The sequence below is a fragment of the Chiroxiphia lanceolata genome, chromosome 5 (genome assembly GCF_009829145.1).
Source record: "Chiroxiphia lanceolata isolate bChiLan1 chromosome 5, bChiLan1.pri, whole genome shotgun sequence".
NCBI lineage: Eukaryota > Metazoa > Chordata > Aves > Passeriformes > Pipridae > Chiroxiphia > Chiroxiphia lanceolata.
Genome location: NC_045641.1, coordinates 6,156,174 through 6,178,136, shown reverse-complemented (window position 1 = coordinate 6,178,136; position 21,963 = coordinate 6,156,174). Strand labels below are relative to the sequence as shown.

The 21,963-nt window shown below is 39.6% G+C and overlaps 1 protein-coding gene across 10 annotated transcripts in view; it reads left to right on the top strand.

The window, feature by feature from the left end:
- Window positions 1-20,383, top strand: part of USP6NL (USP6 N-terminal like) — a 116,939-nt gene extending 96,556 nt beyond the window's left edge. For 7 of the 10 annotated variants that reach the window (XM_032687154.1, XM_032687158.1, XM_032687159.1 and 4 more), the window contains 6 exons: window positions 158-252; window positions 2,825-2,890; window positions 2,978-3,077; window positions 4,782-4,826; window positions 5,152-5,304; window positions 16,770-20,383. In XM_032687154.1, the coding sequence (XP_032543045.1) occupies window positions 158-252; window positions 2,825-2,890; window positions 2,978-3,077; window positions 4,782-4,826; window positions 5,152-5,304; window positions 16,770-18,211 (1,901 nt within the window). In that variant the 3' untranslated portion in view covers window positions 18,212-20,383. The remainder of the gene's footprint in view (window positions 1-157; window positions 253-2,824; window positions 2,891-2,977; window positions 3,078-4,781; window positions 4,827-5,151; window positions 5,305-16,769) is intronic. The other 3 variants (XM_032687161.1, XM_032687152.1, XM_032687153.1) reach the window with 1 other exon arrangement.
- Window positions 20,384-21,963: the final 1,580 nt, after the last annotated feature.

Here is a 21,963-nt window from a genome sequence, read left to right as displayed (position 1 = left end):
TATGTGCACATCTGTAGATGGACATCATAATATTGTTATGAATATCTGTTTAGATCCAATGGTCTTACAGAAGGGTAATATTCTTGGAGCCTCAGTGCCTCTGTAATGTCACTTTTGTAGCAAATACACCTTTTAAGTGGTCACTTTCTTTTCTTAGGTTTTTTTATTGAAGGTTTTCCGAAACTGTTGAGGTTTCAAGAACATCATGACAAAATACTGAAGAAATTTTTGTCCAAGCTTAAGCAGCACTTGGTGAGTATTTATATTGCAGCACAAACAATGCTGGTTTACAGCTTTCTACCTTGTTTCAGTTCAGGTGAACTCACTAGGTTGTGAATACTCAAATCTCAGAAAGGAAATGCAGAGTTTAAGAGGCAGAAGTGCTGTTGTTTTCATTATAGACAGATGTGCCCCTCAGCAGAGCTGGGATAAAATTGGATCATGAGAGTAAGTAAACTGGGTGCCTGTCTCACTTTGGACTCTGAGTTAAGGACAATATGTGGTTGTTCTGCTTGGCCTTGTGCAAACTGCTGATGGTAAAACATTTTATCAAGGGTTTTTTATATGTAGAGCTTTGTGGTTCACAGAGGTGACTTTATGACCAGCCAGTTTTAATCTCTGTTTAAAAAATAACCTTTATAAGACGAGTTAATGGTCCTTTTAAAATTTGCACATACTCATGAAGCTAAATTTAGAGGTTTTTTCTCTTCTAATGCTCTTAAATAGGAAATAATATGCCCTTTTTTGGCTGTATTTATTCTAAGAAATGTACAATTTTTCTAATGGGGGAAGAATGCCCTTCCAGTAGTCATCAAGAATTTCCTTGTACAGTACATTGGTACTGCCAGAATCCATCTGCAGGTCTTAAAAGGTAATGTAAGAGATGCTCACTTGCAGCAACATCATCTAAGAGTGATGGCTGCTTACAAGCACTACCTTCTCAGGACTATATTATTTTCTGCTTAGTGTGTCTCCCTCCCTAGAAAAAGAAAAAAAAAAGACAATTTGAGAGCAAACTAGCACCTTGGCAACGGTGAATTGCATCTCATGTGTGCTTGTTGTATTACAAAATAGAATTTAATGTCTTTTTTAATTTATTTTTTAACAGTGTGCTGTAAGAACTGCTCATAACATGGAGTTAGGCAGATCTGATTAAAAAAACCCCCACTCTTCTGTTAAAAGGTCAAGTCAGAATTAGTCATGCAAGATTATCTTTTCACATTAAAAAAAAATTCAAAACCAGTTCTGTAACTAATTTGACTCTGAAATTAAAATTGTGGGTTTAATTTTTACAGTACATGCAAGATGATGATTTTGCTTAGAAATATGGTGTTATTCTCATTTTTGAGGTTGTCACATTTCAGAAAGAAAATATAGAATAATCCCAAGAAGACAGTACATGGTAAAAGGCCGTTATACTTTCTAAAAATTCCAAAATAATAATACATGATTGAGATGATAGAACCTGAGGCTGGCACATTATTAAATTTTGTATTATTGTTTATACACCTGTTATTACTGCAGCTAATAATCAAGAGCTTTTTTTTTTCCTGTCATCTGTCCCTGTCCCACATCTCCCCCCTCTGCCTTGGGTCACTTGAAAAAAGGAAGTTTCAGACAAGTGCAGAAACTGCTTTTAGTAACTGAAAAAGCTAATTAAATTAAAATGCTTCCATAGCTCTCTTCTGAGGGACTTCTTGCCCATTTGTTTAGAGGGATGCAAAAAACATTCACTCTCTCTATTTATTACATTTTTTCTTTTAAGTTTCAATTCAGGACTTAGTTCTATTTTTGTATGAATCTCTCCTAGGGGCATTGAATTTAATAGCAATTTGGTTTTTTTATCAGACAAAGCCATGGACCATTATATCTTACATTTCAGTAGGCTGGCCATTCTTACAGGTTAGAAAACTAAGGTTGTTTTTGTTCTGTTTGCTTTTTTCAAGACTCTCAACATGAAAATCTCATTATTGCAGTTATATGAAGGATTGTTTTTCTCATCTCTTACTGTGACTGTGTCACTAAAATGAGCCCATGTTAACTCGCTGAAAGACAAAAGTAAAGCCTGCAGATAAACCAGAGGGATTGCTCTGTTGCTTATTCAGTGTTTTATAACTGAAATTTTTGGAAAAGCTAAATCTGGCAAGCCTGGAATATGATATTACCCACAGTTAAAATTCAGGATTTCTTAACTTCTCATTTTTTCCTCTGACTATGCTGAGAACTTTGAAGAGCTCCATGGAACTGCAGAGAAGCTTTAGCCCTCTTTGAATGGATGGCACACCACCTGGATTATCTGTGCTCTGGGGGAAATTACGCCCTTGAATTAAGGAATAAAATCCCTTATGAGTCTAAGTCCTGTTTTGAGGCCCTGTGTTTGAATAATTTGATAGTTTTGTGCTGGTTTCTGGTAGTTAATGTATTTTTGTCACAAAATCTTTTCAGCCTTTGGTGTGAATTGGCAGCCTTGCTACAGAGAGATAAAAGACTGGATGGACCCAGTGCCTGAACTTGGGTTGCTCCAGAATATGGGTTTATTTTCTTGAGAGAGGATTTTATCCTCTGCTGCCTCTGTCCCAGGAGCAAGATAAAGGTTGTGTTAATACCTCTGCATCTCTGTGTGCATGTTCTTCAGGTGGTAAAGTTGATGAAGGAAAACTATAAAAGAAATTTGTTGGATTGAAGTAACAGTGTCTCATATGGTTAAATTATTTATTTATGGTTAACATTGGGCACATTGGCCTCAAGAGGAAAATGTTATTTCATGGACAGTGCAAGGCACTACTTGGATTTTTGTATTTTTAAACTTCTGCATTCTTTGCAGGACTCCCAGGATATGCCCACCAGCCTTTACACAACCAAGTGGTTTTTCCAGTGTTTTCTTGATCGTGTGAGTATGTTTTCCTTTCTGTTGCTGTTTTCAATTGTGACTTGGGGCAGACTGTTTTCACAGCATCACCTGGTTCTGTCATTGCAGACTCCCTTTACATTAAGCCTCAGGATATGGGATATCTACATACTTGAAGGAGAGCGGATTCTCACTGCTATGTCTTACACAATTCTGAAACTACACAGAAGTAAGAAACCTCTCAAACATTTGAAACCTAAACAGAGATTCAGCAAGTTTTGTTCTCATTTGTGTAGTTTGACCTTTCTGTGTGAAAATCTCAAGTTTCCAATTTGCCCTATGCTTCTTCTGCCAGGTCTGTGCGCAAAAAGTTAAGAGCTTTTGCTTTATTAATGTGTGTGTGTGGTGGGCTGACCTTGGCTGGATCCAGGTGCCCACCAAGCTACTCTCCTTCCCAGCAGGATTGAGGGAAGGAGAAATAAGGGCTGCTGTGGGGAAAATTAACTCCATCTCAGCCAGGCCCAATACAATGTGATTGTCAAAGCAAAGTATTTATGACAGTAAGAAAGTTATTTAAACATAGACATGAGGTGAGCTGTATTGCTGACTAGACAAGGGGGAATAATGTTGTAGGTGTGTGGTTTGGAAATGGCTTATTAGCCCCTACAGGATTTAAATTAATTGGAAAAGCGCACAAAGAATCCAGAGTGTGCCACTAACTGTTACCAACAAACAACTCAGCAATGAGGAATCACCAGTCTCTCTCCTTATGCCATTGTTTATCCAAGAATGTAATTAAAATCCAGAGTTTCTGTAGTCTGCCTGTGTGACCTTCTCTTTCATCTCTTGCCTTTGTGTAAAGTAAAATTTGAGATTTTCGGTAGAAGAATTGTCTAAAGCACCTGTGCTTGGTTCCCTAAAGTGATGTAGCATCTTAAGTTCCAAAGGATTGAAAAAGCTTTTGAGGATGCATTTTAGGTTTGAGTAAATTTGAACATTTCTCAGGGTGATACCTTTTAGCTCAAGTTCAAGACGCTTTTACTGTGGGACTTTGGCTTTCTGAGTGAAGTCATTTAACTCTGTAAATTCAGAGTCTGCATGGAGCTGCAGAATTCACGTTGTAGTTTCCTTGCAAGTTTATTCCTCTTGAACTGTGGTGATGCTCCCTCACTGTCTCACTGGGGTGTGCTTGCTAGTTTGTTCATAAACTGCCTTGAAAAATGGAAAAGGTTCCTTTTTTCATTATTGCACTTAAGAAAGCTAAACATTTTGAGGCAAATAATTAGGCTTAGCATTTTAGTTCCTCTTCTGTACTTGCAAATAGACATCTACTTGAATTTTTGTTTTTATTCACCGCTCTTTGTGGGAAGACCTGAGGAAAAAGTCTGAGTGTGGATTTGCTGGCTTAGCAAGTAGCAACATCCTCCATGATCAAACACCTCAAGTAGCTCAGGGCAACAGAGAGGAGATGAGAGGGCTGGCAGAGAAGGTGGCAGAAGACAGATTCTGATTTGTTTTCCAGTTTCTTGTCTACCCTTAAAAACATTGATGGTATAGCTATCCAGTCAAAGTGTCACTGTGAAATACATGCCAAGGGCATTTTTATTACGGTGCAAGCCCATCTTTTTTTTTATGGTTTCTGTATAGAAATTGTACATTCTGAAACTTTTGATGACATACAGATGATTAAAGAAGCTACATAGGTATGCAGTTACAGCCTTGCAAGCCACATGGCCTTACTGCTGTGTAAAAAGGGAAAGAAAAATAACCTGATAACTGTAAAATGACTTTCAAAATATGACCTGAATTTTCAGAGAGCCTGAAGCAATGGTTCTGAAGTGTGAACTGCCATCATCATTTCATTGGGAGTTAATTCAGTTGTGAATGAGGATACTGTAAATAGCGACTTTTAAAATGTTTTACTGCCTTTCAGAGCTCCTGATTAAGAGAGATGATGTGTGTTGTACAGATCTGCAGAGTAAGTTGAGGATGCAGGGCTGAAAAATAAAGACCTGAAGCTGTTGGACATGAGAAAGCTGAAGGAGGGTGTTGTAAAGATGCCTCTGTTTGGAAAACACTGTCCTAAGTGGAGAATGATACATAGAAAGCATTTCCATAGTGATCTACAAGTGAATTTTGGATGCATTTTACAGATTTCTGGTGTAGAAATCAGTGATCTGCATAATTAACCAGTATTTTTCATTCTACTTTGAAAACAAAAGCACCTAATGACAGAAATACATTTTCCAGTGTTCATTATCAAGATATCTTAATGCATAATATAATATTTTCTCCTTATATAGAGCATCTGATGAAATTACAAATGGAAGAGCTTGTAAAATTTCTGCAGGAGACTTTAGCCAAGGATTTCTTCTATGAAGATGACTTTGTAATAGAGCAGCTCCAAAATTCTATAGCGGAATTGAAACGAGCAAAGCTGGATTTACCAGCAGCAGGTAAGAAACTTGCACATATGCACACTTAGATATCTGGAGCTATTTACACATTGTTCATTTTTAAAGTGTTAAGTAATGCTGTTAAAAATAGTGCAAATGTTTCTCTCTTCATCACTGCATTAGGTTTTGGGTTTTTTTACCCAGAAATATTTCACAGTTTAAAATCAACACTTTTCCTTTCATGAATTTGTTCTTTTTTGGTGTTTTGTTTTAAGCTAACGGCAAAGCACTTTGAAACATCCTGTGTTCTGATAATTTTATTAACTTAAATTTATAAAACCTTTCAGGTAGAAGTTCAAACATCAGGGTTTGAAATTTTTTGAAGCAACAGCATTTTCTGGGAATCCAGACTGTTTCGTAGCTTGATTAGATGTGGAACAAACTGCAGGTCAAATAGTTTCTTCTGTTAGTCAAATCCAGATTTTTAACTGTGTGCACCTGCTGGGTGTTTAATGGAATAATTTTCTTTTTTTCTTCTTGATTTTTGTGTTTTTGGTTGCAGAGCAGAGATGGTTGGTTTGTTGCATTGCTTATGAAATGTGTAGAATCTTTGTCCTCTATTACGATTCTATTCTTTTTTTCTATCCCCACCTCCACAATGTTTAATTAGAAATTTTCTTGTGATTACTCAATGCTTCTTGTTTATCCTTTAATTGTAGAATAGTATCTGAGAGATGTATATTTAAAAAAAAATTACAAGCCTTGCAGAAATTACCTTAAAGTAGCTTTAAATAAAGTTGCTGTGGTTTGCTTTCAGAAGTTAAGAAGTGTCAGAATAAAAGTTGCCTATGTAGCATTGTTGTGATAATTTGTTCTTTCATTAATGAACTTAATTTTTCTGTTTCTGTGTCAACTGCCCACCGCAAATAAATACCTGTTTCATCTGGTCTTCAGCAATCTGTTCCTATGGAATACAAACACTTTCTGTTTTTCATCATTTTGGCTTCTTGTCAGCTTCCTGTTTCTCCCTATTCCTATGTTTTACCCTCTTTCTGAATTTCTGTACAGTCTCTCCAGCTGACTTTCTTCCACCCACAATAGGCCAAAGTCCAGTTCCCGCCCTTGTCTTTTCATCTTCATAATCGTAGCCTTCCTATCCTACCTTCTTTCCATCCTTTTTCCACAAGTTTCAGTCTTGAGAAATGTTGTGCTACTGAAGTTGTTCTTTCCATCACTGCTCCTCATCCATGAGCTTTATTAGACACCTTGTCACAGCTGATGCTCAGCCAAGGTGAACAACTTCATCCTTTGGCATCAGTTCCACTCCATCACAGAATCATAGGATATCCTGAGAGGGAAGGAATCCTTAAGGATCATTGAAGTCCAGTGGTTATATTTGAGCAGTGAGGAGCTTATCCCAACAACTTCAATAGTTTGTAAATATGTAGATTTTTCATGGATGTGGTAAAATTAAATTTCATCAGTGAAAAGTTCCTAGTTTCCAAACTGTGGTAGCTGAAGAATTGGGTAAGATTTTTATGGTGCTGTATCTTCCAGCCTAGAAAATCATATCCATGCAAGTCACGTTGAGAGTTTCTGCAGAAAATACAGAATTTACTGGAAATTTTCTTGGTGCAGAAGGCGGAAAGTCTGTTCCTAACTTATTTCTGTTTTAAGGCTTTTGTTTTTGTGGAATGTAAAATGCCTTCAAGTGAAATTTTGTTTGAGAATACTCTGGATTTTCACAGAAAGTTCGAGGAGGCTTCAGGTGACATGAGAGCCACCACCCACCTTGGAACAGAAAGTGTGAGAGTCAAGGAGTCTTCTTGTGGGTGCCAACAGCAAAGGACAGTGACTGTATCTTCTTGCCAAGGCAGTTTAGCCATGAAATGCAAGTTGTTTGCTTTCATACTGGGTACACTTCAGTGTGACTTCTGATATGACAAGCTGACAGATGCTAATTGTTTCGAGCCATATTGGTTCTTTATTTTGGGTAGCCAGAGCAACATCAGTAACAAAATGTATTGTGTTAGTTGGTTTTTTTTCCCCTTCTACGTGAATGTGGGAGGTTTAACTTTGAAATAGGAAAAGCAAAACCAAGTGAATTATATTTTGGTGCTGGATGAGAAATTGAGCTTTTTTCCTTCTTAATTTCAGAGTAGCCTGGGAAAGCCTCTGTGTGGTATGTTTTTGTGAGGGGTAGAAGGGAACATTCCTTAACCTTTCACAGAATAAAAATAAAGTGCCTTCATCCTAATCCTTGGGAATCTGTCTGATTTGTCTGCTGTTATCCGTACTTGGGTGAGGCTGCCTCATTTGTTCTTCATATGAATTTTACGAGCCTTTGGTTTTATTTTTTAAAATTTTTTCTCTCTTAATTTTGTTTTTGTTAATCACTGTCTTCAACTAATATTTTTTTACAGGTTCTGAACAATTTCTAGACGTTCAGCTTTGCTCATATGTTGTGGCAGGACACCAGGTGTCCACCAAAACTGCTCTGTCACTGCTTTCCTCAGCTGGGCAGGGGAGAGAAAATACAAGGAAAGGCTTCTGGATTGAGATAAGGGCAGGGAGAGAACACTCGGCAGTTCCCATCATGGACAGAACAGACTTGACTTGGGAAAACTGATTGAATTTATTACTAATCCAGTCAGAGTATGATAGTGAGAAACAGAACCAAATCTTAAAAAAACTTTTCCCCCACCCCTCCCTTTTTCCAGGGTTCAACTTCACTCCCATTTTTTTTCTGCCTCCTCCCCCCCAGCAGTGCAGGTGGGCAGGGAATGTGGGTTGTGGTCAGTTCATCACATGTTTCTGCTGCTTCTTTCTCCGTGAGGTGAAGACTCCTCACTCTTCTCAAGCATGGGGTGCCTCCCACAGGCTGCAGTTGTCCATGAACTGCTCCAGTGTGGGTGCTTCCCAAGGGCTGCAGTTCCTCACAAACTACTCCACTGTGTGTCCCTCCCACTGGGTGCCGTTTTTCAGGAACAGGCTGCTCCAGTGTGGATCCCCTATGAGGTCACAACTCCTGCCACCAAACCTGCTCCAGCATGGGTTCCTCTCTCCATGGGTCCCCAGGTCCTGCCAGGAGCTTGCTCCAGTGCAGACTTCCCATGGGGTTACAGCTTCCTTTGGGCATCCACCTGCTCTGGTGTGGGGCCCTCCAGGCCTCAGGTGCTGCAGGTGAATCTCTGCTGTGGCACGTGGAGCACCTGCCCCTCCTCGACTGACCTCAGTGTCTGCAGGGCTGTTTCTCTCACATGTTCTCACTGCTTTCTCCAGCTACATTTGCTCTTGAGCAGGTTTTTTTTCTCCCCTTCTTAACTGAGTTATCCCAGAGGTGCTGCCACCATCCCTGTTGCGCTCAGTCTTGGCCAGTCCTGGATCCAGCTGGCATTGGCTCTGTTGGACATGGGGGAAGGTTTTCCAGCTCCTCACAGAAACCACCCCTGTAGCCTCCCCTGCTACCAAAGCTTTGCCACACAAACCCAATACAGATGTCTGTGTGACTCTACTGTCTTTACTACCTTGACTCCTACTATTTTTCTTCTAATTCCATCTAAAACATATGAAACCATTCTGTGTCGTGCAGCCACAAAAATACCTGTTCGTTTAAATATTCACCGTAACCTGAGAAAATAGTGTTTATTTTTGTTTTCTCAGCTGAAATCAAAGCACTACTTCCTATCTTGTACTTTTTTTTTTCCCTGAGCAACAATTACACCTTTAAGAACTAAAGTAAAAATGCATGTTAGGAAAAAGAAAAAAAATCTCCATCTTATAGTTGCATCAGTATCAGTCATCCAGGAATAGCAGTGAGCTAATTAAGCTCAGTGGAATTTTCCATCTGGCATCCTTTGTTAGGCTGTATAGATTTTCCTGCCCTAGTAGGGTAAGCTGCAGTAGGATATTAAAAGAGGTAATAACTTTTGTGTTACTTTAAAGTGGATGTCTGCTTATGTCTGATGTAGCTTTCCCTGGCTTGCTTCCTCCATGGCTTCTCCCAGTGAATTAAGGAGCTCAGTGTTCCCTTCAGAGCACAGAAGGAAGACACTTTCTCGCTGTTAAAACCCTTAAAAGGCTCAGCCAGAAAACATGGATGTTAAGGGGATCTTGCTGATTTTGTATATCTGTTCTTGCCAATACTGGGGCTGTTTTGCAGAAAGCAGACCCTGGATTTTCCCTCCTCTTAGTGGTAATTTCTAGTCTAAGTGCTGGCCAGTGTAGGGTAGCCTGTACTTAGCAACTGCAACCTTCAGAGCATGGCTTGCAAATCAAGTGCTGTTCCTCAAGGCAGGCATCCCTCTCTTCCAGTGACTCTGTGGAGACAGTGACTGTATGGATAAGAACATTTCTTACTGGGAAGCCAAGTGCTTATTGAGCCCTAGAGAGGCAGGCTGTGACAGCTAGACAGTAAAAACTGTCCTTTAAGGTATTTCTCCTCTGGCATACCCTCAAGCAAATTTAGCAGGAAAGGCATTTGGTATTTTCTGGATTGCCTGGAATGTGGTGCAGGGTGTCCACACCACGGCTGGTTCCTGAACAGCACACTCACCTAACTCTGTATGACTTCACATCTTCTCCAGCTGCCAGATCTGATGTAGGATGGACAACGTCTTCCTTAATTCAAGGATGATGTTTAGAGCATAATGAGAGGAATTTTCTTGGGGTACACCACTGATTTCCAAAATTTCTTGATGCAGATTCTTTCCATGTGTATTATTTAAAACAGCAGCAAAATTCTTTAAGTGCTCACAAGATAGGGATAAAATTTCCAGCTTTGCTATAACTTGTTCCTGTATAACTACATGAATAATGCAATGCTTAATAAACAATATTTATATATGAATAGATTTTTATAGTGTCTGACTTTAATAAACAGAAGTGCTTGCCAGTAAGAGTTTCATATTAAAAATACTTTGCTGAAAATAGTTTATTAATATTTTCCTTTGTAAACAAGGCAGCCAGGCCCACCTTCAAGGCTTGAAGCCTCTGAGGTCTGTTCTTGAGACAGTTTCTCACCTGTGTTTTGATACAAGGTGTCCTGAAAAGGGAAGGCAGAGAGCTCCTGGATTGGATTTTTTTTTTAATTACTAAAAGTTTAATAGACCTGACAGCAGGCCCTAAATCAGGCATAAAGCTCTTGTGCTTAATTTTAAAACAGTATTGGCGAATTTCGAAATCTGCTGCTGTTGTTGTGATCAGTTTAACTACATTTGTGCATGGTAACAGCAGCTTTAAACTCTGGGTTCTAGTTTTCCCAACCTTTTCTGCATTCAGGGAAAAGTAGCAAAATTTGAATCTTGCATTTGCCATAAATTTTAAAATGTTTATCTGATATTTATTTTTAAAGTTATATTTTATTGAATTTATTATCGTTATCTTTTATTCAGTTATCCATTTCACATATTCATTGGTCACAGTGCAGAAGTGTATACTGCATTAATAGTAATATTAGTCATAATCTATTGAATAATGTCTATTCTCCCCTGTTCATGTGCCTTTTGACAGCCAAAACAATAGAAATACGTAAGTCAACTTGACTTTCCTGTTTCTTTCTTTCTTTTGGTGTCTTTCTTTTGGTTGTGTTTTGTTTCAGATGTATTTTGGATTTTTCACTTGTGCTTGAAGAATACCCAAGTAGCTATTTCAGACAGTGCATTTCGTGTCTTAATCAACTAAACTATTTTTTCTGCCTTGTTTCTTGTGTGGTACAACTACTTTACGATATTATGAACTAAAACAATATATGGAATTATACTAATATAATTAGCATATATCTTCGGCAGTTTTAGACTTTGGATTTCCTTTGTTTAAAAACATTTACTGTTTAAAACTTCCATGATCTTTAAATATATGACCCAGATAGTTATGTTGGTCCAAATCTGTTAACATTTCCATTGTTTATCTGAATGCAGATGTTTATAAAGTAAGTTTTCCTCACTGTCAGTACTACGAAAGCGACACTGCAGCAGAAAGGCCAACAGTGTATTTTGTTCTCCCTTCAAGTTGTCCAGCAGGATTTCATTTAATAACTCCTTTGGCATTGAAACCATATAAAGGAGGAGGAGCGAAGGTTGATTTACAGAGAACACCCCGAGCTTCTAGTGCAGGCACTTAAATTTCTTTAAAATTCTCTTAGACTTGTAAACCGGGGAAGATGGCATGTCACTGATGGAAAATAAACACAAAATTTCAAGATGTCATTTCAAGAGTTGTTTTTATGACCATTACCATCCTTGAAAATTGTGTTAGAACAGTCAAAGTGCATGTATTCTGGTGCTGAAATTAAGGACTAGACTGTTATTCACCGGAGAGAGCACTTAAAGCACTTTACTCCAATTATATGTCTGCTACTCGATGCATGAGGCTGTTAGTGCCTCCTGAAGCAATTATCTGGAAAAGTCTTGCAGTGGAGACCGACTTCCACTGGGTGGTGGCCAAGGCTTGTTTGAGCAGGAGGAAGTCAGGACACAAAGTTTCTTTAATGTGACTTGAATGTCTTGTCTTTTGGGGAACAGTCAGACCTGCTCATATTTGCTCTGCTGCTTTTCATGTCAGGGAATATGTTTACCAGCAACAAACAGGCACCTGATTCTTCTTGTTTTGCTTAAATTGTCTCCCTCTCCTTCCATTTCTCTCCTTCCTTACCTGTTTTCACCTGTGTTATTTGTTTGCTTATTTTATGCTATACTGCATAGAAGTCAACTAAATCACTGCCTTTCTTTTAAAGGAAAAATAAAAAATCCTGTAGTTTCCACTCTGTAATTTCTGATACAAGCTGATACAATGTTTGTCTTTGGGAAAAGCCAGTAACTAAACTGTCTAGGAACCTGTTCTGTTGAAAGAAGGGAAGAGAGTTAAAAGATTCCCATCTCACATGAATACTGGCAACTTGGGAAAAATCTGATAGCCCAGATCACTTCAGAAGACAAAGGCACATTCAGTGATTGCAGAGGTCACTACCAGAACCTTGTATCTAAACATCATGGGTTTATAGAAAAGGACTTGTCCCAAAAATACTTCTTGTAGAATTCAGTAGTTTTTCCCTTTTTCAGTAGGACAGGTATGTCCAGACAGTGAATAAACTCAGATTTTGGATCAACAACACAAACAGATATTCAATTGAATGGCCTTGAAAACACCCACATAAAATTTTTTCGTGCTCAAATCTAAGGAGTTTGAACAGTGAGTTTAGTTGCAGTAGTAAAGATGGTTGAGAGCTGTGTGTGAGGCTTTAGGCAGATTTGGAGTGGAAAATTGGTAGATAAAAGAAATGTGGCTTGAAGGAATTGGTGCTTTTGCATGCTTGTCTGGCGAGCTGTGTTTGTACCTCCTAAGGCAGAGATGTTTGTTGTGACTTAGTTTCTTTTGTTTGCCTTTGCATTGTGTTTTCATTTCTTCAGCTTTTTGCTTTTATTACCTTCTTTCTTTCTTTCCTGCCAGCATGCAGCATCGTGGGTTTCTTGCTGTTCTTACTGACAGTGGACTGGTTAAAGCATTCACAAACTCAGTTTGCATGCTACTTGTGCATTTGAGGAATGTCCCATGGCAGTCAGGTGCATGGTGGTGATGTGGTTATCCTCTACGTGGTTAATTTTGTGAACTTTTTTTGAAACTTGAACTGTTTTTTTGAAGTCCTTGGTTGTTTCACTGTGAGTGACAGCTCTCTGCATGTGTGTATGGATATTTATGTATGAGCTGTATATTTCAACTAGAATTAAATATCCATTTTGCATTTTCAAACAATTTGGTTTTCCTTTAGAAGGTGACTGGTTTGCAGGGTTTCTATTTGCTGCAGCACTGTAGGTCCTTACACAGCTCAAGTTGGGTTTATGTGCTTTTCATGGCAGGAGGTGATCAGTGCTCAAGTGCTTTTGAACCAGAGCAAGGCCTGTGCTTGATTCCTGAGTTGGTACCTCTGGCAGTGTGGCCTCTTCTAGTTGCACATGCAGATGTGGTGACTAAGCAAGGCTGTGTCAGTTGGTTCTGTCCAAGGTCAAGTTAAACCGAGTTTTGTAGAGCCCCACGGCTAAAATTTAAAGCTGTATTTCTTCTTTTCCCCACTGACCTCCTTCCACATGTACTTGTTGTTCCATATTTTTGTTTTTCCTGAAAGCACAAAGCTTTGACATTACCTATAAACACAGTATCCTGCTGTTACAATGCAGAGTTTTTCTTCTGAATGAACTGTTCTCTTGCAACACTTTGCTTCTTACTCAGTACGTGAATTAGTGTTGAGTTTTAACAATTTCACAACAAAGAGTTTAACAATTTCACTTCCCTGATACTCATTTGACAGCTGTAATTCATGTTACCCCACATATCATCTAGACCATGGAGTCCACATAGGCCTGGTTGTAGTGTGTTCTTTTACCCTGAAATGAGAAGGAAAGGTGACAGAAAGTAACCTTTAAAGCAGTCGAGGTAGAATCAATAAAAATGTCTGCAGTATTCTCACTTGGGTTTATTAGAGCTTAATGGTAATTAAGAAACCTTAAGTGTGTGAAATTAAAAACCAAAAACTGACACGAACCCCACCTTTATTATGCAACCAAGTATATTTAAAGGATCTCCTATTGCTCTAGGCATTTCTTAAAGTAAAAGCTGGAAGAAAGGAAATCAGTTCGTACTTTCAACATCTCTGGCCAAATGAAGGAAGCATTGCAGCTGCTAGAGGAACTGGTCTTCAGGGTTTTTTGTATGTATGACTAGAATATTTTAACTTCAAGCATAGAAGAAAATAAACAATTTTTCTAAAACACTTATTGCATACCGGAACAGAAATTAAAGAATCTAGGGATGTTGAGGAGCCATTTTCTTATGCTATCCTATAGCTGCTACGGATCCTCCTGCAGGTTATAAATGGATTGGCAGCATATACAGACTAGTTCTATATGATTTAGATGACAAGTTTTTGGTATTTACTTTGTTAATAACAAAGTATTGTATTCAGACTTCATGCTGTTTTAACATTCAAGACTGGTAAGACTGAAAGCACTGTCACATGTAGTACCAGTATCAGGAATATTTATTATGGGAAAAATTCACTTTTGTTTAGAAGACAAGATCTTCAGCTTTACCTGACATTGTCTATGAGGAGACAGTTGGAATTAAAAGGTACAAATGCCTCTTGCCAAACTGAAGCAAGTTGAGAAAGTGAACTCCTGTTCATAAAGACTAAAGGACAATTTTGGAGAGGCTGTTGCAGCAGTCAGTGTGTTGCAGAGCTGTTAAATTACCCATTTGCAGCATCCATGCAGCTCGTTCCTCTGCCCTCTCCTCTCTTCCACCAGTGGTGTGCAAGGCTGCAAAGCCATGCTCCAGATTTTAACCTGATTTGGGAATGGCAGGGCCCCTCATTGGAAGAGACCAAACATGAGACTTGCAATTCCAAAAGCCGTTCCTTGGAGCCCAGTGCTGAGGCCCTGCCCCGCCGTGTGCCCTGCTGTGCTGTCTGTGGGGGTGTTCTCCATCCTGGAGTACAGTGTGCCAGGTGTGTAACCCTGGGATTTAACGTGGGCAATCTCCCCTTTGGAGACAAGAAATTGAGGAGAGGGCTCAGCAGGAGGATCTGCCTTTGCCAGGTTGGTTGCAAGGTGGACAGTGAGTACCTGGGGTGTGAGAGGTTTATGTGTCTACGTCATTGTATGATCGTGATTGAGAGGAGGATAACTGGGGGAAAATTGGAGTGGAGGGGTTTTCTACAGAAGGCCTGGGTACACTGTGTGTGTTATATGTAAACTGAGGTTTCTGAAGTTATTTCTGAAGCAAAGGGTAGGTTCCCATATGACCTTTGGCCTCTTACGAAGAAAAATCAAGAAAAAGCTGGTTTAGTTGTTTGGCCAAACCAGCCTGTTTCTGTTAAGTGCTTTTATTTAGTTATCTTGTTATGACACACGGCACCATTGTGTTCTTCCCTGCTGTCCTCCTGCTATGTCCTGGCTGGCACAAAGTCTTGAGTTTTCATTTAGTTTATATAGCAACTGATCCGTGGTGGTAGTTTGTTACACTGTTACAATAAATAATACCGGCCTTGGCTGCTGGCTTTCCTCTGTGCGTCTGTATCATGAACCAGTCATCAAAGATTGAACTCGGGCTCGTGCCTGTATAAATGAACATCACTCACTTGTAACCACAACACTCGAGTCAGGGAGAGAGACATTGTATGTCTTAACTCCTGTGAACCCATATAGACAAAGAATTTGAATTACAAATAGCTAGAAGGTGAGGTGCTGACGTCACGATCTTCGATGGAAAAAGATTCTACAGTTCTTGTCATAGGAAGAAGGAGGGATCAAACAAGATTATTTTACCAACAGCCATTTTGCATAATTTACTTTGTGAAACATTAGAGCAAGGGTAACCATTTCTTTTTTTTCTCTTTACAACAGAGCTTTTGCTTAATAAATAGTTACACAGTGAGTAGGATTTGTTTGGTTATGCTGACTTAAAAAGGTTTTGGTTTTTTTTTTTTTTTTAAATGCCAAAGATCAAATGAATTAAATCTAGATTAATACATTTAATGAGAAGTGTGTGACCTTTTCTGCTTATAATGGGAAAGTAATGGATTGCACAGTTAAATAAGTTATATGCAAGTGGATATGATAAAAGACTTTGGCTGAGATTATGAGAGGTGGTGACTGCTAAGGAGAAGGATTGCAGTGGAAAATTTGATGTGAATTTTTCTGTGAGCCATGAAACACTTCTTTATTCTTTCTGTAGTGTCAGTTTGAGTTGTTTTGGGTCCCCACATAACTAATGTTTACCACTGGCTATTGCAATGTGTTGAGCTCCAGTCTGGGGGAACTTTCCCTTACTGTCTGTGTTCTGTAAGTGATGTCCTTGTGTTTGGCAAAACTTGTCCATGGAATGCTTGACTGAAACCGTGGCGTAGCCAGTATTAGTGTCAGCTGTTTCAATTGTTCTGTATTGATAAAAAGCTGAACTGAAAAGAAAATTATTCTGTGTAAAGCCTTTTACTGGAGCTTTTTAATACTGAGGATGAAATTTCTAGGCAGGGGTTTAGGGAGAGCAAGGTCTTAACTGTGCAGATGTTAATGGGGAGCTCCAACCAAAAGCCAAGTGAGAGAAAGTTTATAGTGTAGCTTGCCAGAAGTGAACATTAAAAGATGAGTGAATGGAAAACAATAGATGGGAGAGGGATATTGGGAAGGATTTTTAAGGTGGAGAAAAGTAGTTTGCTTAACATGAGGAGAATTATGTACAGAGTAGGTACTGTAACCAAAATGTCATTTTTTGCAGCAGCAGTGTCTAGGTAGAGCAAAAGTTTTACAAGGTTGTGTCAGCTGTAGGAAGGAAGACTAGAATAACTGGTTGGGATGAGAGCCATAAAAAAATATGTGTTCAGTGTCAGTGTACAGAAGAACCTTGGAGGTGTTCAGCAGAATGGTGACCCAGAGAGAGGCCCTGTTAATTCATAGTTATTTTTGCTTTCATGACCAACAGATCAAAGAAGACTTCTGCACAAAGGTGAATTTATGTTATTCCTATTCTTTTTTTAGGTAAAGAAGATGAACTTCCAAAGAAGCCATTGGGGCAGATTCCATCAGAACCTCAGCCTTCTGTGCTTAACTCCACTCCAATGCTTAATGGACAGAATAGCACTGGTACACAAGCAGCCAGAAGGACAGAGAGGAGACCATCCATAGAAGAAGAACCAGGAAGTTCATCAAATGACCGAAAAAGAATTAATTCGGTGGAAAAGAAACCTTCCTTAAAACAGCAGAAGATTCAACCAATAGAGACACAGAACAGTTTGCCTAAGAACGAGGTGGATACCAGAAAAAAGCCTCAGCCAGCAGAGCCAGACACCTCGAGTCTGTACAATAATGCAGCTGCTAATCAAAATTCTAATGCTACTTCAAATACAAGAAGGGAATTCATACCTAAGTGGAATAAACCATCTGATATCAAAATAATTGAAAAGACAATGCAACTTACTGCAGATGTGAAAGGGAGGCCAGTAAACCATTTGGTTTCGGGCCCACCACCAAGTCCTGGAGAAATGCAGTCTTTGAATGTAAAGCAAAAGATGAGGGTTTTGGATGCTGATGAAGGTAAGCGAGGGTCTAATGCATCTCAGTATGACAACGTTTCAGAAGATGAAACTGAGAATGAGAATGTTGTTGAAGAGATGCTTGAGAGAGCTCTTCCACAGAGCCCTAGGCATGTAGCATATTCCAGTAGTCCAAGAAGGCAAACGGAAAAAATACCGGCTCCATTAAAAATACCCAATAATTACACCTTCGCTTCACAACCCAGGTCTCCAAAGTATGCATCTCAGTCTGATGGCCCACCTCATGGACTGAATGCAAAACAGCCACTGCCAGGTTATAGTAATCCACCTACTTACCATGGGAATTCTCCAAAGCATGTTTCCAGTATAGGCAATGCAAGTTCTGTCCCTCTGCATTACCACGGGAGTCGAACCAGCCCCTCTGGGAGGCCATACGGGCCTTTTATGTCAGTAGATTATTCCCCCAATAAACTACCAATGAATTCCTATCCTGCCAGTCGACAAAATCCTCTTCCACCAGCCCCTGGTCACATAGAAGTAGCCCCTGTTGATGCTTATACCAGCAACTCGAGGTCCTCCCCGGGTGTCAGATTCATAATCCCTCCAGCAGATTATGTGCCAGAGGATAGGAAGTGGCTGGATGCTGCCTATGCCTACAGACATGAGCCCTACAGGCAGCCCTGGAGCCAAGACCTTAACAAAGGCCACCTGGATAATTTCCAGAAATACCAGCATTTTCAACCAACACCTTTTCAAGACCACAGTCTTCCTGCTGTTTCCGTGGATAGCCCGGTAAGATACAGGACTTCACCAACCTTTGAAGAGAACGGCTCAGCACAGTACCAATATTCCAGCCCGCCGGCTCAAGCCCAGCACTATCGGAACAGATCCGATGGATTGTCTGTGCACAAATCTGTGCTTCTCTGAGGAGCTGGCTGTGCTCAGTAAAGTGGCAAGAACCAAACCCAGTTGAATGTCACTGTGTCAGTGGTGGTCCACCTCAGTTCTTCTCTGAAATGCGGACGGTTCACATGAGTTTAGAAACAACCACACAATTTCAGAGATGTTTCAGACTTTGGCTGAAGGCTGGTGGAGTTCTTGGGCTTGGATGGGAGCTGTTGGAAGTGATCTGATGCACACAGACATAGCAATAAGCTCATACACACCATGTGGTTTATGCTGTCATCGCTCCTTACTTTTAAATAACTTGTGTTACAATCCTTCTGCCTAAAACCAGTAACACACTTAAAAGTTTAATTTTGACTGACATTGTTAATGCACTGTACAGATGTGTGTGTGCGTGTGAGAGTGTGCACTTACAATACACAAACTCATATGGAAAAGAGCTAAAGAGTTTAAATGTAAATGCGTTTAACTTTGGGCAAAGCTTGTGAAGTACTTTTATTTCATATTAATTTTTCTTTGTAATTTATTTGAGAAGCCATTCATTTTGAATGGGAGTTTCTGTCATTTTTATACAACTGCCTCAGCATCCCAGTATCTGTTCTGGGCAGGAGAGATGCTTTGGGATTATTAATTTAATCTTATATGAGAGTTAATTTCCTCTCCTTTGACTACTGTTTGTTATTTTCCTCAGCAGGAAGGAGCAGGCAGGCAAAAGCAGAAAGCCAAAAATGTGTCTCTAATCTGGTTGAGTAATGGTGCTTAAAATTCGGGGCAGTGTTTAGGGGGTTTTTTTAGGGGCACAGAAAGTGGAGAAGTTTTACCTTCTCACCCAAGTCTACCTTCAGAATGTCATCCTATATGCAAAATACTGGAGCAGAGTGAGAGTAATGCCTGATGCAGAAATGGTGCTGCACCCTTCCCTTTTTGCCATGCTGTGCTGTCAGACTAAAACTGGTTGCAGGGCCAAATCTCACAAGTGTCAGAGAACGACCAGCTCCTTGACACTCCTGTGAAGCGCACGCAGGCGTCCGAGCTTTGCTCAAGGCTTGATATTCCCGGAGCTGTGTGAGCATGCAGTGTCCCTTCTCTTGAGCTTTGTCGAGTCAATTCTGTTCTGTTTTGCCCTTTTTTACCCCAAAGAGCCAGCAGGGTTGTGCCTGGTGGGGCGTGTGCTGCTGTGCTGTCGGGCTGCTCACACTGTGCGGTGTTTTACACTAAAATGATCCCGACTGTTGTTAACAGGAACCTTAAACTCCTGGGGACATAAGTAATTTTAACCAGTGTTTGCAGCCTTTTCTACTTCGTGTTTTCCTTGCCTTGACTGTGAATTGGGGGTGATGAGAAGCAGGTGAAGTGGCACATTTGGGATGCTCCTCCTGGGAGCTGCTGGTGCCGTGTAGCAGGTGCTGGATGCACCGACCCCTTCCTGGGAGCTGAGGCACAGGAGGGTCTTGCCAGAAGAGGTCCTTGGAGTGCTGAACAGAGATATTTTTTTCTAATACCGAAGTACTAAACATTGGCATCAACACCAGTTTAGTATGGTTTGGAAGGTTGTCCTGTTGTCTTTTGTTCTGTAAGGTTTGTTTAACTGAAAACATAGAAATGGATTATTTTTTTTTTCCTTTAAAGAATGAGCTTTAGTGCCTATTATTGCTGCAGGTTGGCTCCGTAAGTTTTAAGGTACAGAAGTAAAACAATTTTTACGAATGGAAGTAACATTTACTTAGTATGTTTCAAAACATTTTTTTTGTGTGTGTATATAACGTGTCTGATGTAATTTTTAATAACTTGGCAATTTTATATTTTAAAAATTGCAAACTGCAGCGAAGTAACAGTTAGCAAAGCACTACACTGAAACTAAAATAAAATTGTGAAGATAAATATGTCTTGGGCTTACTTTAGTTCTGATTGCTTGCAGCAGCTTAGAAATGTATGTATATAATATTGTGGCTAAGTGTAATAATCTCAGTGTTTAATGATGGTTCTGTAATTGATAACAAAGCTGTACAATTCATTTGTGCAAGCAACGCAAGGCTCCAAAATATGTATCAACATTAGTAAATACTGTAGATTTTTATATATAAAATATATACACACTATTTTCTTATGTCATCTGCAACAGTTTTATAACTGTGTATCCTATTTTGATGTGACTGTATTTTTAACATGTTAAAATAATAATAATTAAGCTTATGTTGTTTTGTCTTTATTCTTAATTATTTTGTTAGCTCCAGACTCCAAACCTTTGCTCTTCTCAGCACAAATAATTGCTTTTCATAAATGAATCATGTATAGATAGGATGTATGTCCTGTTTAATCTGTACCTGTTTATTTTTAGACTAAGCAATATGGATACAATCTATATAGTGCTTTTGCATTATTACACAAGCAGGAAGGTTATTGACTGTAGTTTATTACAGTGCTAAACCTTAACCTGTCATTTGCAAAAGCTGGGAGCATAAACTGTGATCGTAATTTTTTTGTTTTGTTCTGATAATCTCACCCAATACCAGTTTAAAAGAGGAGAATTACTGGCATGAAGGATTTGCAAAGTCACATTGATCATAGTGCACAATAACAGCCTGACTGTGGCCGCTGTGTCTCACATGTTTGGAGGATGGTATAGAGTTGGGTATTTTTTAAAAAAACAGCCTTGTGTCACCTGTAGTGCAAAATACATTTTTATCTTCATTTAACTGGACAAACCAAACTGAAGGAACAGCCAGATTTGAGTCTGTCATTCGTACCAGTAGGAAAACCCCTCTTGATGTGAAGTGAGACACAGCTGTGCCAGTGCCTTGCTGGTGCAGGGAATCATCTCAGTGTCATGGATTAGGTGTCCTCGTAAGAGCTTTTCTGTCACTGTTTTCTTTGATCTCTAAACAGTGAAGCAGTAAGTATCAACATAAAATACTTGAGACCTTTTTTTTTTTCTTCCTATGATTTCATAATTTTCCAAGATCTGTCTGCTTCGAGCTGTATAAACTGTAGGTTTCTTGTCCAAGTTAGTTGTCACTGCTCTCCTTGTGGTTAGTGAGACACAATCAGGGTAGGGCTTTGGAGAATTAACACAGAAGACTGAGTAAGGAGAGGTGTCTAACTTATTTATGGCAAAAATTAAGTGGAATTAAACTAATTAGAATTTAGGAGGAAAAGTACAAGCTGTGGTCTTCTGTGGTTGCTTTTCCTTTCACCCTGATGCCATGGTAGATTAAATCTAAAGACTTCAGTGTTGGACTGAAGCATTTCAACCTTCTGCAGTACAAATTGTCATGGCCATGGAAGAAAGACAGGAAGGATTGTGGTGTCACTGGTACTCCCAGCCTTTTTGGTGAGTGGGATGTGATTACATGATCAAACTGCTGATCTCTGTAATCAGGCCATGTGTTATGCACTGCAAGTGAAGACAGAAGCCATCCCTGCTCCTCCTTCCTCAGCTGACCCAGGGCAAGATTCTGGCATCAGGTTTGGTGATGAATTTGAGTCTAAACATCCACTCTGTCAGGCAGCTAAGGAAGAGAATCTGACCTCAGGAAAATGCTCTTACCCCTTCCCTCTCCCCAGATCCATCTGTGGCCAGTCTGAACCGCTCCGGGGAAGGCGACAGAGGAAAGAGAAAACCCGTTTAACCAGAAGTCGATTAAGGAGAGTATTCCCTCCTAATCCTGCTAGTGACTACCTAAAGCCTTGAAGCATGATATTGTTTGCAGTTGTTTCAAAATTATCAGACCTTTGTGGACAATCCTGTTTTTCTCATGGCCAAGGTGTGTGTA